Here is a 15584-nt window from a genome sequence, read left to right on the forward strand (position 1 = left end):
CAGTGCTTATATAAGAACAGACACACTGCTCTGCTGCACAGCTTTTAATATAATATAGAAGCGTTTAGCTTTTAAAAGGACGGCAGAACCACACATGTAGCCAATCACAGCTATTTATTCAACAAAGTGACAAAATGAACATAAAATAGATACACAGCCGTGTGCTTTATATACAGAAAAACTCCCACGCAGATGCAGCAGGGCCTCCAGACGTCGGCATGGGGCTCGCCGACCACCCATGCGTCTGCACTGCCCCCTGCAGGTCACTTCTCGATCAGCGAGTCCAGCTGCTCTTGTAACGAGGCCAGCTGTTGGAGCAGAAAATGAGCTGTGACTGATAGTCAGCACTGGGAATTAATTAGTGGATGCAGATTAAAAAAAAAAAGCTTATCCATTAATTTTTTTTATACATTGGTTTTCATAAATATAAGTTGGTGGTGTGTGATTGGCCAAATCCTGGCCCTGGGTTATTCATCTTGCGGTGCTCTGGACATTTAAAGGATCTCACCTGCTCCATCTCACGCTGCTCCTGGTGGATGATCTCGTTTAAAATGGCCTGGAAGCGATTCTGGAAGGACAGAAGGGACAGTGGGCAAACGCCCATCAACGACGACACCATGATCCTGCAGAAATGGCACCAGCACTCCTGACCACAAAGGAACAAGAACCGGCCTCTACTCCAGGCCCTCAGCTGGAGCTCTGGAGATGCTGCAGGTCGTGTGTCTCTAGTACGTCAGTTCTGTCTTGGATCAAACATGGCTAGAGGTCAGGGGTGTGTGCCCCCCCCCCCTACCAAAAGCAGCTACCTTGACAGCGTGTGTATGATGAGGGGGGTCATGAGTGTCGCTCAGATGTCCTCACACCCCGGGCCCTCCAGCTCCTCACCTTCAAGGCCTGGTTCTCCACCTTCATGATCAGGTCCTCCTGCTGCTTCTTGCGTGCACGCGTCTCCTGCAGCTTGGTCTTCACGCTGTTGATCTGCATCTGGTACTCCATCACTGGAAGTGCGAGTACAAGGCTGAGGTCAGGAGAGCTCAGGCAGCTCCTAGACCATCTCCAGGGGGTGGCTTCCCTCATACGGACCGGACTGGACATGACTGCCTGGCATCATCACAGCGGTCAATGGAGGCCTATGGGACTCTCATGGCAGACATTTTCACAGCAGATATTCTTTTGGCTTAAGCTGCTTAATGGAATAGTGGTACTGAGCTTTGGAATTCGAAGCCTGCAGATGGGGTAATAAAGTATACTGTAATATTTCGCAGTAAAATTAAGGGGGGGGGGGGCAAAATCTGCCATTTGACAAAATATATAGCATCAAAATATAATTACTGACAACTACAAAATTAGCTTGAGCAGTATCTAATTTTTCATACCATCAAACCATCCAGACATTATATCACAGCATGCTGTATTTTTAAGGTATTTTTAAAACCACAACCACAAAAGCATGCGGTCAGTAGTTTTAGATCAAGTCACAGCTCTACATTAATTCAGGAATTTTTTTTTTGCAAGCAGGACAGAAATTCCCCCCACGAATTATATTTTACCACACGGCAAATTTTGCAGCCTACCTGCAGAGTCTCAAAAACATTTCCTCAAACACATTTATGTCCTATAACTACCAAAGGGCACCTTGGAGACAATACATGGGGTCTCAGCCAAAGACCAAGCAGGGAGGGGGCATCATAACGCAAGCCAGAGCAGAGCAGGGCGATCAGCATTAACCCTCCTAAGCCTCCCAATCCGGCAGGCACACGACCCGCTGAAGTGCTTTTGCCGGAAATGACCAGCTAAATGGCTAAGCGAGCATAATCCCCCGCCCAGCCATTCACCCCCCCCCCCCCACCTCGCCCCCACTCTCCCGCACCGATCTGGCTGTTGCTGTCGCCCTCATCGCGGGTGCCGTCCGACTCGTTGAGCTTCTCCTGCAGCTGTCGTTCCAGGTCGTCCTCGGTGTCCATTATGTTGAGGTCCTCGTCCTCGTGTCGGTCTCCCTCGTCCTCCTCGTCTTCGCTGCTGCTGATGTCATTGAACATTTCACGCAGCTCGTCGCGTTGCACTGAGAGGGATGGTGACAAAGTGCACGGATCAGTATCCCACCCCACCGTGGCCATAAGGCAGACCTCCCCCCAGTCCTGTCCCCCATGCGCCCCCTCCCCCCAGCTTACCCGAAGAACCATGGGGCAGTTTGTGTCCCGAGATCCCCGGGGAGGAGTCCAGGTTTGCCAGAGAGCCGTGAGTATCTGGCTCCTTGGTCTCGTCCTCCGCAATCACCTCCCATCCTGACCGGAGGGTCAAGGAAGACAGACACGGACTTGCCTCTGGAGATGGCCATCTTGGTTTTTTTTAGCTTAAGATAAACTGGGTCCAGAGGGAGACACACAGGCCCCACCCCTGAACGTCACACGCAGCGAGTGTAAAGGATACGGACACTGACGGCCTCAGCATCCGTGCTCAGAAGCCTCTTCACTTCCTTCTCCACATCTGGCGACTCAATGTACTGCAAAAAAATGGGAGCAGTATTTTTCACCACCGTTGTGACTTATTACCCCATCTGCTGGTATCTCCAGCCAAAGAGCACCAGTGCAGCTGAGCCAGCAACCCCCCCCCCACCGAACAGACACCCCCAGCAGAGCTGGCACCGTGCCAGGAAGCGCATTAGGAACTAAAATGGGATGCAAATCCAGCCACCTCCACACCCTAAAAGCTTTATCCAAAGGCCTGACAAGCCTGGCCCCTCCCTTCTCTGCATCCCCCCAACACCCAGATCAGAATACCCATCAAAACATATTGTGGCTAGGGAGTGAGGAGATGTTTGTGTGTAAATCCTGGTTGTTCTTTCAATCATTTCACACACAGCTCTGGAAAAAAAAGACCACTCTACATTTTTACAAAATGTGCATTCTTAAATCCTAGTTTAATCCTGATTCTGTTGGCAGAAGACTACACTGAAGCAGGAGACACTGGTAATAACCAAAAACCAGCCAGGTAGAGGGCAGAAGCAACTTCATAATGCCAGAGATACCAACTTATCCAGCAGTGCCTCATAAATCAGAGGATGACCTCAAGTGACCTTCAAAAGGGAAGGGAAACATTAAGTGGTGCGAAGTGCTAGGACATTTGGTGACAGGCTCCTAGGAGGCCTGAAGAGCCACAAAGCAATGAAGCAGACCTTTATCAATGAGAAGCAGGGTAGAACCAGGCTGCAGTTTGCAAAGAAATGTTATTTTTTACACGTGCGCATACTGAGAAACAGAAAACATTGCGGTGATCTCGATTTTTTTCCCCAGAGCTGTAGATTAAACATTCAAAACTTTTATCTTCGGGCAAAATTAGAAATGTATTTTGTAACAAGGAGTGAAGCATCTACCTTTTTTTTTGCAGTCTTCCGAAATCTTCTCTTCCTCGTGTTCTTCAAAGGGCAGGTGACTAGACGGAGAAAAGAACAACCGACGTTACATGCAGGAGGGGGCTGCTCGGGGGCCGGAGGGGTCCAGGCACGGCGCGGGTCCCTTCACCGACGGCACGGCGGCCATGGATACTCACTGCCATGGTTCCACACAAACTTCTTGTCTTTGTCCTTCTTCTTGCTCTTGGGGTCTGTGCTGCCAGTGGGCTCTTCTAAAGGGGGGTATAGGTCCCCGTCTACAGTGCAGACCAGCATCTGCACGCCAGATAAACAACAAACCAATAAAGAGCGGCATACAGTGACATTCCTATCCGAATTAAACTGACCAATATCAATAAAAATATGCAATATTTAAATTTTAAAACACTGAGATAGAGTTGACCAATCCCACACTCCTCCACAACCACAGAAGCATGCAGTCAGTAGTCATTAGAATGTCACAGCTCTACATTAATTTAAGTTTTATTATAATCATCATCGGAACCCTTTATTGCTGATGCAATATACCATGGCACCAGTCACAAGTACCGGTGAAGAGCAGGCCATCAACCGACCTTACATATACACAGACATCACAGTAGGGGGAAGACCGGCCGGGAGACAGGGGAAGTGAGAAGAATAGAAACAAGATAACATGGTGGGAGAGGAGGAGAATAAAAAAACACCCCCCAGAATGCACTCCAGTAGGGAGTACATTGTGGGAACCGAAAAAAACACCTCAGCAACATAAGCACATGGGCACTACACCTTACATAAAAATGACACGACTTGCAACGGGTAGCGGAAGGGGGTGTGGAGGTGACCCAGCAGAGACAGACAGCCATCCGGTCCTGCTGCCATAGAAACGGCGCTGGTCAGACCCGCCTGTTCACGCTGGGGGTATGAAGCGGCGGAGGCGTGGGATGGGGTGAGGGTAAGTCCTTGGGATTGGGGGAGAGGAATGCAAGAGAGTCTCACTGCCTTGTTCTTCTGGGGGAGTTGTTAGTTCCAGCAGCAGCCTTGGCCAAGGCCAGTGCTGATATGGGGGAGCCAAATACTTGATAGAATAAGGTTGTTTGGGTTTCCATGCGGGGAGCTGAAATTTCCAGCTCCTCTAATGTCCACGCTGATCTCCGCCATCCAATAATTTTTGCAAAGCTGTTAGCTTCTCCACGATGTTATCCAGTTTGCGATCCATCTGCACAGTCTGAGTGCTAACAGCTCTGCCCACTCCATCAATCATTCCGGCCAGCCTAGTGGGGCTTTGAGAGGCTGTCACCGTCTTCTTCAATCTTTGATAAACCAGGGCAATGCCTAATCCAATCAGCATAATACCTGTAATCATGGTTCCGAATAAGTAAATGTCTTCAATGTCCTCCACGGAAAGAGCTGCCAGGCACACGACCCTCCACCGCTCCCATCCGTCCATCGTGTAGCCCGCTGCGTACGTTCCTGCAGGACAGTCAGGTTCCCCCGACCCTAGGCTTCTCGTCGAGAAGATGGTGTCAATTGCGTTGAGAGACCAGCTGATCAAATCCATAATTTTTCGTAGTTTGGAGAGCAGGGCTGAGAGAGTCTCTTCACAGACACAGTATAAGACAGTAGACTAGACGAGACGAGAGGAGCGAAGCAGGGAAGATAAGGGGAGGGAGAGGGTAAGAAGTGCGACCGCCTCCGATGAGAGCCAAACGAGAATGATCGTTTTTATTTCGTTTTATTTTTTTTAAAAGCAAGCACGACAAATAAGTGAATCTGGTGTGCTAATAATGATAATAAGTTTAGAAATAGGCAGTTGCACACCACAATGGACAAGCTTTTAAGACTAATCAATAACCAAAGATGCTCATAACTGGTATGCAAGTACGCAGTCACCTTTGAAGGTATTATGCGCGGCAACGGATTGTTGAAAAGGGTGTAAATGCATACTCGTTTTATGTGCATTCGCACTGATATGACAAGAAATTACCAAGCATTAACCTTTATAAGCTAATTTGTACTACAAAGGTTAAAATGCATAGTAATTTCTTGTCATAGCAGCTCAAATGCACATAAAATTGAGCGCCACACGTATCACTTTTAAACGTGAAAACCTGCATACCAGTTACGTGCATCCTTGTCAATAGCAAAGCCTGGTTCATCTCAAAATTGTCAATGCTATTCCCCCCCCCCCCCATCTGAAATTTTGCCCATAGCCCGTTAAGACCACTCTCTCACATAAACGGAAGGAAATGAGAAATTCTATAACAAATTTGATTAAAACCTTCTTTAATCAAGCCTTCTTACAGCCTTTAATAAAGCCTAATACAGCAATGCCTGAGGTGCACCAGTCTAACACACTGCGCGACACAAACAACTGCTCTAAGTAGTACAGGAGCTTCAGAATGAAGATCCAGGCAGCAGATAGAAGGGGGTCATGAATATTTCATTGCTGCCCCCCACCTAACCCCATATGGCGAGTGGTAGAGAACGTGAACGGGAAGCACATATATTCACAGAGACTCCCTTAGAGTTACAAGCCAAACTGAAGCAACTTCAAGCTCAGGTGGAACTTTCAGCAGACTTTTTATCAGTGGAGACGGCGTGTACCCCAACACAGCAGCTGATCTGCACAGACCAGTGGCGTGAGGCTCGCTGTGTGTGGGGGGGGCTCATTTCGGAGGCTTTGACCAGTTCTGGCAGCACCATGATCTGGCTGCCACACCTTCTCTAGCCTCCCTCTGCCTGCCGTGGCTGCATTGGCTCACGCAGGAAGCACCTTCATGCACGTCATGTGGTACCTGGCAGACGTCGGCAGTCTTGTAGAACGTCTTCTTGTCTACCGTTTTCAGAGACTCCAGAATGCAAGGCAGGTCGACCAGCTTGCAGGCCAGCGGGACGCGGTCCACTCTCACGATGCCGTGACGACCGTCCGCTGAAAGGACGCGTTTCAGAGAGAGGTCAGAACATGTGCACATGGGGGGAGGGTCTGAGATTTCACTCAGAGTGTTCAGTCTCAGGTGCCCCAGGCCACTGTATACAGCAGTGCAATATATCTCAGTGTTTCCCCTACCATTATATTAGGGCACCTCCCACCCCTCCTTGAAGGTCAAGTTAATTTTATTTAACTTTATTTTCTATATAGCGTCAGATCACAACAGAAGGCATTTAAGGTTACCTTTCCTATAGAACAGGTCTAATTGTCCTTTTATTAAACAAACTAAATACCCTTATGTTATCCATCTTATTTACACATTAGCTCGTCATTTTTGTCTCTAAACTGTCGAGCGTTTCCATTTCTCCCCCGTTCTCTATAGAGCGTGCCGCACAGACACATGCGCGCGCGCGCACAGGTGAGCACACTCCCACCAGGGGACAGAGAACGTGCGTCGGCAAGCATGTCGCGTCAACCACCTGAAAAGCAGACAACATCTCCCAGGGTGGTGAAGATGGCAGTGACACAAGCTGCACACTTTCTGGATAATTGTCATAAAAAGAAATGTTCTGATGTTTAGTTCAGTTGTTATATTGACTCCTGTCATTAAAAGATACACACGAACACCATGAATCCTGCCGGTGTTCGTCTGCCCCCCGCCCCATGTTAGATTAATAAAGGATCAGAAGGTTTTAAACACTTCAGCCATGATACTCAAACTAAAGAATACACTATGAATTATCAGAACCTGATAACCTGATGGGGTTAACAGTGACCAGATGCCGGTGCTCTCTATTGTGTAACATTTACTGTGTAAATGTTATATACTATGTAAATGTTATATACTATGCAATACAGTGGGTGTAAAAGACACTCACCATGCAGCTCTATAGTGAGCCTGTCTTTGATGTTCATGCTACTGGACTGGGCAATTCTTCTAACAGTCGAAGCGTACTCCTGCAACAAAGCGACAAACAGAAATCACATCACAGACAAACCAGGCGGCTTAAGGTTCTTTACCAAATAAATTAATATGCAAATGTCATGCAAACTACAAAACCAAGTTAGCATCATATAAAACAATAATTACTTCTGGATATTACAACAATCCTCAAGATTACGACACTGGAAAATATGGAAAAGATCTGAAGGTTAAAGTTTTATTTGTGGATCATGATTTTAAAATACACCTGAAACTAAGCCAGGTTGCATCTTCCTTACTGTGCTGGAGCACAGATCAGGGGTAATCTCAGGAGGCTGAGTGTGAGACTGTGTCCCTGCGGTCGACGAACGGCGCCCCTACCTGGGGCAGCCGCAGCACAAACTGACTCTCCAGCTCATACGGCGCATCATCCTTGTTTTTTGATCCGACCTTCCCAACTGGACGAGAAAGAAACAGTGAGCTGACAATAACGCAGGATATAGACTCTGAAGAGCGGCTTACACCGTCACCCCACATAACCGAATAACGTGTATAGGCGGCACTAAGAAACTCATCACTATGTGAAGGTAAAGAAATATCTATACTATAATATTTACCTTTCGCCTTGGACGTCATTTTGGTCTCTTACTCTGCACAGGAACCCCGCGCGGAGTCCGACGGCTTTAAAAACAATGAAACTCAATAAAACTACAGCATTAAATTAAACAAATAACTAGCGACTGTTTAAGCCGATCGAAGCGGAAAAGCTATGCTATCTAGAATCGGATATAATTAAGATATAATTTAAAAAACTACATGGCTGGTGTTAATAAATATATTACATATACCAAAGTTATTTTTCTAGGAAATCATTTAACAGTAAAGACAACAGGCTAACCAGGGATGTAATTAGTATGCCCGCCATGCAGAAACAACCATCACAGTTTGGAATCAAGTAACTTAATATAGGTTATATGAAATACAAGCATTTCCAGCAGTTTATCTAGTTTACCTTTTTCAGAAAAATGTCCCCGCCTTTAGCTAGCTAACTAAATAAACCCTTGCAAGCTGAATATGACGCTTCCGGTTGCGCAAACAGGAAATGCATTCTTCTTCGCGTCACTGTATTCTAAACGCTACTCTGCTGCCATCTAGTGCTCCGGATGCGCATCAGCGCTTCTCTTTTTCCCCATCAGCCTAGTTGTAGGCTATGGAAGCCCCCAATGTAACTGAATTATATAAATTCCCATCGTGCGAACTTAGAAGCAACAAGTTTAACTGAATATATGAGTCAGATATGGGAATTGCCAGCATTTACTGCGAAACTCCGTGCAGTCTGCATCAGTTAACCGAAATTTATTCACTGGTTTGTAACAACCTCACTGCCTGTCAAGTGACCACCTTTTACATTATTACTGCTTTCACAAGTAAAATTCCAAAAAGGGAATAACGTCATACAGAGACGTTCCAGTGACACCACCATAATTTATGGGCGTAACAAGCGTTCCTGAAGTCTCCCTTCGTTGAATACAAATACACACGTATATTACAGCAAGGAATTAAGCATTCGCTAACAAACAAACCAGAGCTTTATATGCGGCTCCCTACCCCGGCCAGCTGGTTTGCATACTTGGACTCGTGATAACGCCTCCCTAACAATGACCAGTTTGTTCCTTTTGCTCACTATTCACATTAAGTTTCTTTTTTAATTCATTAACTAAATATAAATATTTTTATTTTCTCGGTCTGATAAGAGTCATATATATTATTTTTTTATTATTATTTTAATATACATAGGCAATTTTTATAACTGCTCCAAGTTCTCGGACTGAAATTAATCGTATATAGTGCCCAGGCTTGTTTGCTTACATGACTTGGCGGAGCAGACTGACTCCCCGATGGACCCGAGTACCGCCGGCCACCTGGACTTCTACATCGGCCTTTGTCTGGCCGTCGGTTCGAGCGCCTTCATCGGCAGCAGTTTCATCCTGAAGAAGCAGGGGCTACTGCGCCTGGCGCAGAAAGGATCCACAAGAGCAGGTACTCGGGGCCACCTGACAGCTTAAAATGAAACTTTACATATTTCTAGTATAATGTTGATTTCCTGCCTGCGAATTTGCACGCTGTTTTAACGGGTTCTGTTTGCGCCGATTTGCTCAGGACAGGGTGGACATGCTTATCTTAAGGAGTCGTTATGGTGGGCTGGGCTCCTTTCAAGTAAGTCTAGTGTTTTCATTCTGCGTTTTTGATACAAACAGACAATAGAAGAAATTTCAACAGTTGCATATTTTCATTTTGCAGCGTGGAGACTTACTCACATTGTTATATTTTGTCTACATGGGAGGGAAGGACGCACTTTGGTGCGTTTGCTGGTTGATCGGGGCTGATCGTTGACTCCCACTGGCGTGTTCTGAAAAGTTGAGCTACTTTGTCGAGTTAGACTACCATAGTGCTAATCGATAACCCTAACCACCCCCCCCAAAAAAAACAAAACAAAAAAAAACCAATCCCTTAAAACCCCAAACAAACCCTAACCCCTAAAACCTAACCCTAATTCCAAAACGGTGGGAAATGCACATGCGTAGAAAGGCTCGGTAGTACGTCTTGATAGGTAGCTCAACTCGTCAGCGGCTTGTATTTTCGTAACAGGCATGCCACAAAGTAATCGTGCATTAAGCCGCCTAAGAGGGGGGCAGTTTATTGTAAAATGCCCCGCCTGCGGGCGACCTTTGCTCTTCTGTCCTCACCTAAATATGACTGCATTGCTTCGCAGTGGGGGTGGGAGAAGCGGCCAATTTCGCCGCTTACGCCTTTGCCCCTGCCACCCTGGTGACGCCGCTGGGAGCCTTGAGCGTGTTGGTGAGGTGAGCGAGGCCGGCTTTGGATGGGACAGTGCCCCTCCTCCTTTATTCCTCAGAGTGCTCTTTATTGCTCCCAGAGGAAATTCTTTTCGAAAGATACCGCTTTAGCCGAGGGGGAATATTGTACCTCAAAGATTCATTAGCGCCTTATATTCAAAGTCAAACTAGACGAAGTCTGGCTCTCACAGCCACACAGACAATGTGCATTGCTTTGAGATTTTTTGCAAGCGGAATTTTTTTTTATACTGTAGACGATGCGGAAAGCTGCTAGAATCGTGGCCCGATATTTTCAATAATGAAGACACAGTTGGTTTACACAAAGGTCACATTTATTAAAAGACACTACTGCCCTTTAGCCTATAAAGAGGAAACACACACACACACACACACACACACACACACACACACACACACACACAATTCATCATACCCCTCTAACAAAAGGTCCTGCTCGTATTGCGTGAAAAAAGTAAGTTTTCTAGACTCGATATATAATGGCTTTTCAAGCAGCGTGGGCTCACGCAGTCATCTCGGATGATTGGATCCAGCTAGACTAATCCACTCCTCAGGTCTGTTTGAAAAATTTCACCGCCATTAACTTATCTGAGATGAGGCTTTGATCTCGGATAAGTTAAGCGACATATGGAAAAGATGAGATGAACTTTATTGATTCTAGGGTAAATTCTGGTGCATGTAACATCGAGGTCCATAAAGTGCAAACAAGACGGAGTGCAGTGACAGCACACAGTGCAGACAAATTCTGAGAAGTACCAGGCAGACATCCATTCATTTTCTATGTCTGCTTGTCCTATGCAAGGTCATTAGTGGTTCACAAACACAATATCCACACAAAAAAAATAAGAAAACAAAACATTAATGGAATTAATTAGGAGAAGAATGGAATTTGTCGTGGTGTGTTGTGGCCAAGAGGTGGCGCTGTAGTGCGAGATGTCAGCAAGTAGAAAGGATCCCCTGATTGCAACTTAGAAAGCCACACACTACAAGAAGCTCTTGTTTGCATGCTGCGAGGCTGAGCTTTGTGCCCATGGCTTCCACAGTGCGGTGCTCTCCTCGTACTTCCTCAACGAGCGGCTGAACACTCACGGCAAGATGGGCTGCTTGCTGTGCATCCTGGGCTCCACGGTCGTGGTCCTTCATGCCCCGCAGGAGGAGGAGGTGGTGTCCCTGAGCACATTGGCTGAGAAGCTTAAGGAGCCGGGTAGGTCACACACTCGCTCACTGGGCTCACAGTGTCACTGTGCCTCTGAAGGGGGTGATTTTTGGTTGAAATTCCAGATTTTGTGATTCAGCCGCAGCTCATCTAGAAGTGAAGCCTTATTTATTTATCACAAAAATGGGCAGAATGAAAAATGATCAGACTGTAGAGAAGGTGGGTCCAAGCACTAGAGGAGGCAGGATCACATGACTTGGTCCCACCTCCTCTAGTTGTTTGGACCCATCTGCTCTCCAATCTGATTGGTTCAGAGAGATAACCAATCATGTTTCATTCTGCCCTCAGAACATTTTTGTGTAAGTAAAACTCCCACGAGCGTGAAACAGCAGCAGTTGAAGTTCTGTCCTATGGGGATGGGCGACAGTGCGGCTTGTGCACTGTGCTTTTTCGCTGCAGGGTTCATCGCGTTTGCTGTGGGTGTCGTGGCCAGCAGCCTGCTGCTGATTTTCTTGGTCGCCCCGCGCTACGGCCAGAAGAACGTGCTGGTGTACATCCTGATCTGCTCAGCCATCGGCTCGCTGTCCGTGTCGTGTGTGAAGGGCTTGGGCATCGGCATCAAGCAGCTGTTTGGGGGGAAGGCCGTGCTGAGAGACCCCCTCTTCTGGAGCTTGCTGGTGGGCCTCGTGGTTTGCATCAGCACGCAGATAAACTATCTGAATAAGGCGCTGGACATCTTCAACACCTCTGTGGTGACACCCATCTACTACGTGTTCTTCACCACCGCCGTCGTCGCCTGCTCTGCTATCCTCTTCAAGGAGTGGCTGTGGATGACGCTGGAACGGGCCGTGGGAACCGTGGGTGGCTTTCTGGGCATCATCCTGGGCATCTTCCTTCTGCATGCCTTCAAGGATGTACCGTTCTCCTGGGACACTCTGCCGCTCTTCCTCCGCCAGGGCCACCAGGGGGTGCTGTGGGGCCAGACGTACGTTGCCCTGCTACAAGAGGACACATCGCTGGCAGAATGAACCGTAGCATTCTCCCCAGTCAGAAGGAGTGATATGGTGCCCCTCCCTAGGCGATATTGTATTCACGCAGAGGACAATGCAGCTTCTGTGCTGACAGACGTTTCCTACATGCTGCACTTTACAGGAAAACAAACGCGGCTTGTCTGCACATGCCACTGTCACCTTCAGCAAAGGTTTGCCTTGAATATGCATTTCAGCTGCCTACTTTTAAAGCACAGACTGAGTACTGCTCAAAATATCTATTTTATCCTCAGGCCTCGTCGTGCATTTCCACAGATCCACTCTTCCGTTCATCCATCACGAATGGATCAACCTGGCTTCATCTAGGCTCCGATGAATCACATCTAATCTCATACACACAGGAACTCATCAGGTAGGATAGAAGACCTGCTGGATAAAGACACTCCAGGATCAGGGTTGCAGACCCCTGATCGAGGGTCATAGAAGCAGGCATGTACTCGGCCGGAATAGAAAAGTGAGGTCAGATATAACGCTACAATTCGCCTGAAAATACCAGGCGATCGGTTAACTTAAAGACATTTAACCAGACTGAAGAAATTACATGCATTGTATGTGGCACTATTTAAAATACATAAATACCGTATCTACGTTACCTGCTATAAAATAGGTATTAATAAGTATATATGTCATGCCCGGCTCGTACGACCCTCCTGTGTGCCACGCCCCCCTAATTACCCACATGTGCTTCCCCGATCGTACCCAGCTGTGTCTCCTTATTTTGCTCGGTCTTGTCTATTTCAGTCCCTGTCTTTCGGTCGGTCATTGATGTTAGTTATCGTCTGATGTTTCTTGTCCCTAGTCCTTCCAATAAATCCCCGTTTTCCCCGATTCCGCCTGCCTGCCTGCTTCCTGCCCGCATTGCTCGCCCGTGCGCATTACCCGTGCGCTTGGATCGTGACAATATACATATATTAATTAATATATATGCATATATACATACATACACTACCAGTTAAAAGTTCTTGCACACACTGAGATTTTCAGCATTTGCATGTTACTCACTCAACATTTACTAAAAAATAGTCAACAAGTATTTTTTGCATCACCACGCAACCAGTCCATAGGATGTCAGACATGCACTGTTACATACCCTTTCCATGTTATAAAGGAAACTTGTTTTACTGACTTGTATTTTCATTTATAGTTGCTCACTCAGCCTTCTAATGCTTAACAAGAATAAAAAAAATATGCAGTTTATGAAATAAATGGAGATACGTTCCATGAATTAGACACTCTTTTTACTTCTCATACATCCACCCATCCATCCATTTTCCAAACCGCTTATCCTACTGGGTCGTGGGGGGTCCGGAGCCTATCCCGGAAGCAATGGGCACGAGGCAGGGAACAACCCAGGATGGGGGACCAGCCCATCGCAGGGCACACTCACACACCATTCACTCACACATGCACACCTATGGGCAATTTAGCAAGTCCAATTAGCCTCAGCATGTTTTTGGACTGTGGGGGGGAAACTGGAGTACCTGGAGGAAACCCCACGACGACATGGGGAGAACATGCAAACTCCACACACATGTGACCCAGGCGGAGACTCGAACCCGGGTCCCAGAGGTGTGAGGCAACAGTGCTAATCACTGCGCCACCATGCCGCCCCACTTCTCATACAATTTTATATTTTACCAAATGACAAAGGCTATTTATTAAATATAATCAGTATAGGAGGTGTTTTAATAAATGTATCTAAAAAATCTAATTCTTAAGAATTCAAAAAAAGGATATATGTCATTAAGCAACTTGAAATTAATCACTTTAGCTTTAGGAGAAATAGGGAATTTTAAATATTTTGTTATTATTATACTGGAAACTGAAACATCAAAAGAACTGTCTAGATGAGTTTTTTTTGGTGAGGAAGACCATTTATCAGAGAGAAAGTCCCTTCAATATCCATTCCAGTATTTTTTATCCGTAACAGACATATAATAAATAATAATAATTTTTGTTGATACCCATGGGGAAATTCTCTTTTCATGCCTCCCCCTCTCAATAGATGAGAGCAAGCTGGCTGGGAAGGGCAACTACCCATAGGGAAGTTGGGGGATTAAGGGTCTTTCTCAAGAACCTATAAATGTGCCAAGGCTGGTCTTGAACCAACAACCTTCTGATCACAGGCACAGAGGCTTAGCTACACACTGCCCCCAATTTATAGACACACTGAACTCCATTGTCAAATATGGGGTACCACAGGGATCAGTACTTGGCCCTTTATTGTTTTTCCTCTACATGCTCCCATTAGGTAATATAACGAGAAAACATAACGCTAATTATCACTCCTATGCCGACGAAACCCACATATACATTTTTGTTATGCCTAATGATATTACACATATTGTCACTTTAGCTAATTGCTTTTACAAAGTCAAGACCTGGATGGCTAAAACGTTTTAGCACTAACTGCTCAGAAAACTGAGGTTCTATTGTTTGGAAACAAGTCCGTAGACAGGAATGCTGTAATCTCCTGACTCTACTCCAAGGAGCTGAATTTTCCCCCAGCAGCTAAGCGATCAGGGTAACATCTTAGATACAAACTTCTCATTCAAATCGCATGTGGATGCAGCATCAAAGGTCAGCTTCCTCCAGTTACATAATGTATCGGCAAACTATGATGATTCTTTACTATGCAAGATGCTGAGAAATTGATGTATGCCTTTCTATAACTTTACTGGACTGAATCACTTAGGTTTATTCTTATTAGTCCATAAATAGATCCTATCTTTTGCACTTTACATGGACACAGTGCAGTTATCAATAGTAATGGTAAAGTAACCACGTGCTGAGAGACCGACGAGAGAGAGAGAATCAAAGCAGAATAAATTAGGCTATCTGTATCTTTCTGTTGTGACTGAATCCTGGGTCTGATGTGATGAACTGTGCTACACCTTATGCTGACATACGGTGACTGGTTAGGATGCCGTGTTTAGCTACGTGTGATAATGCTGCCACCCAGTGGTGAATATGGTACTAATGCCGACATACCATGGCTGGACAGGATGCCGTGTTTGGCTACGTGTGATAATGGTGCCACCCAGTGGTGAATATGGAACTAATGCCAACATACCATGGCAGCGAAGATGTTTTGTTGAGCTATGTGTGATTTGTCACTAAACCTACCTTTGTAGAAAGTATACACCATAGGTTTTTCAACAGCACTCACTCTTTTTGGCGGCTTTCGCATTAGAGTTTGAGGTCGGGTGGTTGTCCTCGCTGTCGATTGGATGAGTGTTGTGTGAGCCTTCTTCTCCATCAGTTGCTGGTGGTTGAGTG

The 15584-nt window shown here is 46.2% G+C and overlaps 2 protein-coding genes across 4 annotated transcripts; one reads left to right on the forward strand and one right to left on the reverse strand.

The window, feature by feature from the left end:
* Positions 1–97: 97 nt before the first annotated feature.
* taf7 (TAF7 RNA polymerase II, TATA box binding protein (TBP)-associated factor) lies at positions 98–9687 on the reverse strand. Of its 2 annotated transcripts, none has more exons than XM_049029052.1 (13): positions 9543–9687; positions 7842–7905; positions 7606–7682; positions 7181–7259; positions 6169–6302; positions 3550–3667; positions 3374–3432; positions 2431–2503; positions 2172–2285; positions 1871–2062; positions 886–998; positions 509–568; positions 98–308 (listed from the first exon to the last, which is right to left on the reverse strand). In XM_049029052.1, exons 2-13 carry the CDS (start codon positions 7858–7860, stop codon positions 264–266), a joined length of 1083 nt encoding a protein of 360 aa, XP_048885009.1. In that variant the 5' UTR covers positions 7861–7905; positions 9543–9687; the 3' UTR covers positions 98–263. The 2 variants fall into 2 exon arrangements, with proteins under 2 accessions (XP_048885009.1, XP_048885008.1); XM_049029051.1 differs by lacking the exon at positions 9543–9687 and adding an exon at positions 8237–8357.
* Positions 7678–13741, forward strand: LOC125750798 (magnesium transporter NIPA2-like). Of its 2 annotated transcripts, none has more exons than XM_049029053.1 (6): positions 7678–7811; positions 9073–9264; positions 9385–9441; positions 9998–10088; positions 11144–11304; positions 11716–13741. In XM_049029053.1, exons 2-6 carry the CDS (start codon positions 9123–9125, stop codon positions 12282–12284), a joined length of 1020 nt encoding a protein of 339 aa, XP_048885010.1. In that variant the 5' UTR covers positions 7678–7811; positions 9073–9122; the 3' UTR covers positions 12285–13741. The 2 variants fall into 2 exon arrangements, with proteins under 2 accessions (XP_048885010.1, XP_048885011.1); XM_049029054.1 differs by having other exon boundaries at positions 9080–9264.
* Positions 13742–15584: the final 1843 nt, after the last annotated feature.

The sequence above is a fragment of the Brienomyrus brachyistius genome, chromosome 10 (assembly GCF_023856365.1).
Source record: "Brienomyrus brachyistius isolate T26 chromosome 10, BBRACH_0.4, whole genome shotgun sequence".
NCBI lineage: Eukaryota > Metazoa > Chordata > Actinopteri > Osteoglossiformes > Mormyridae > Brienomyrus > Brienomyrus brachyistius.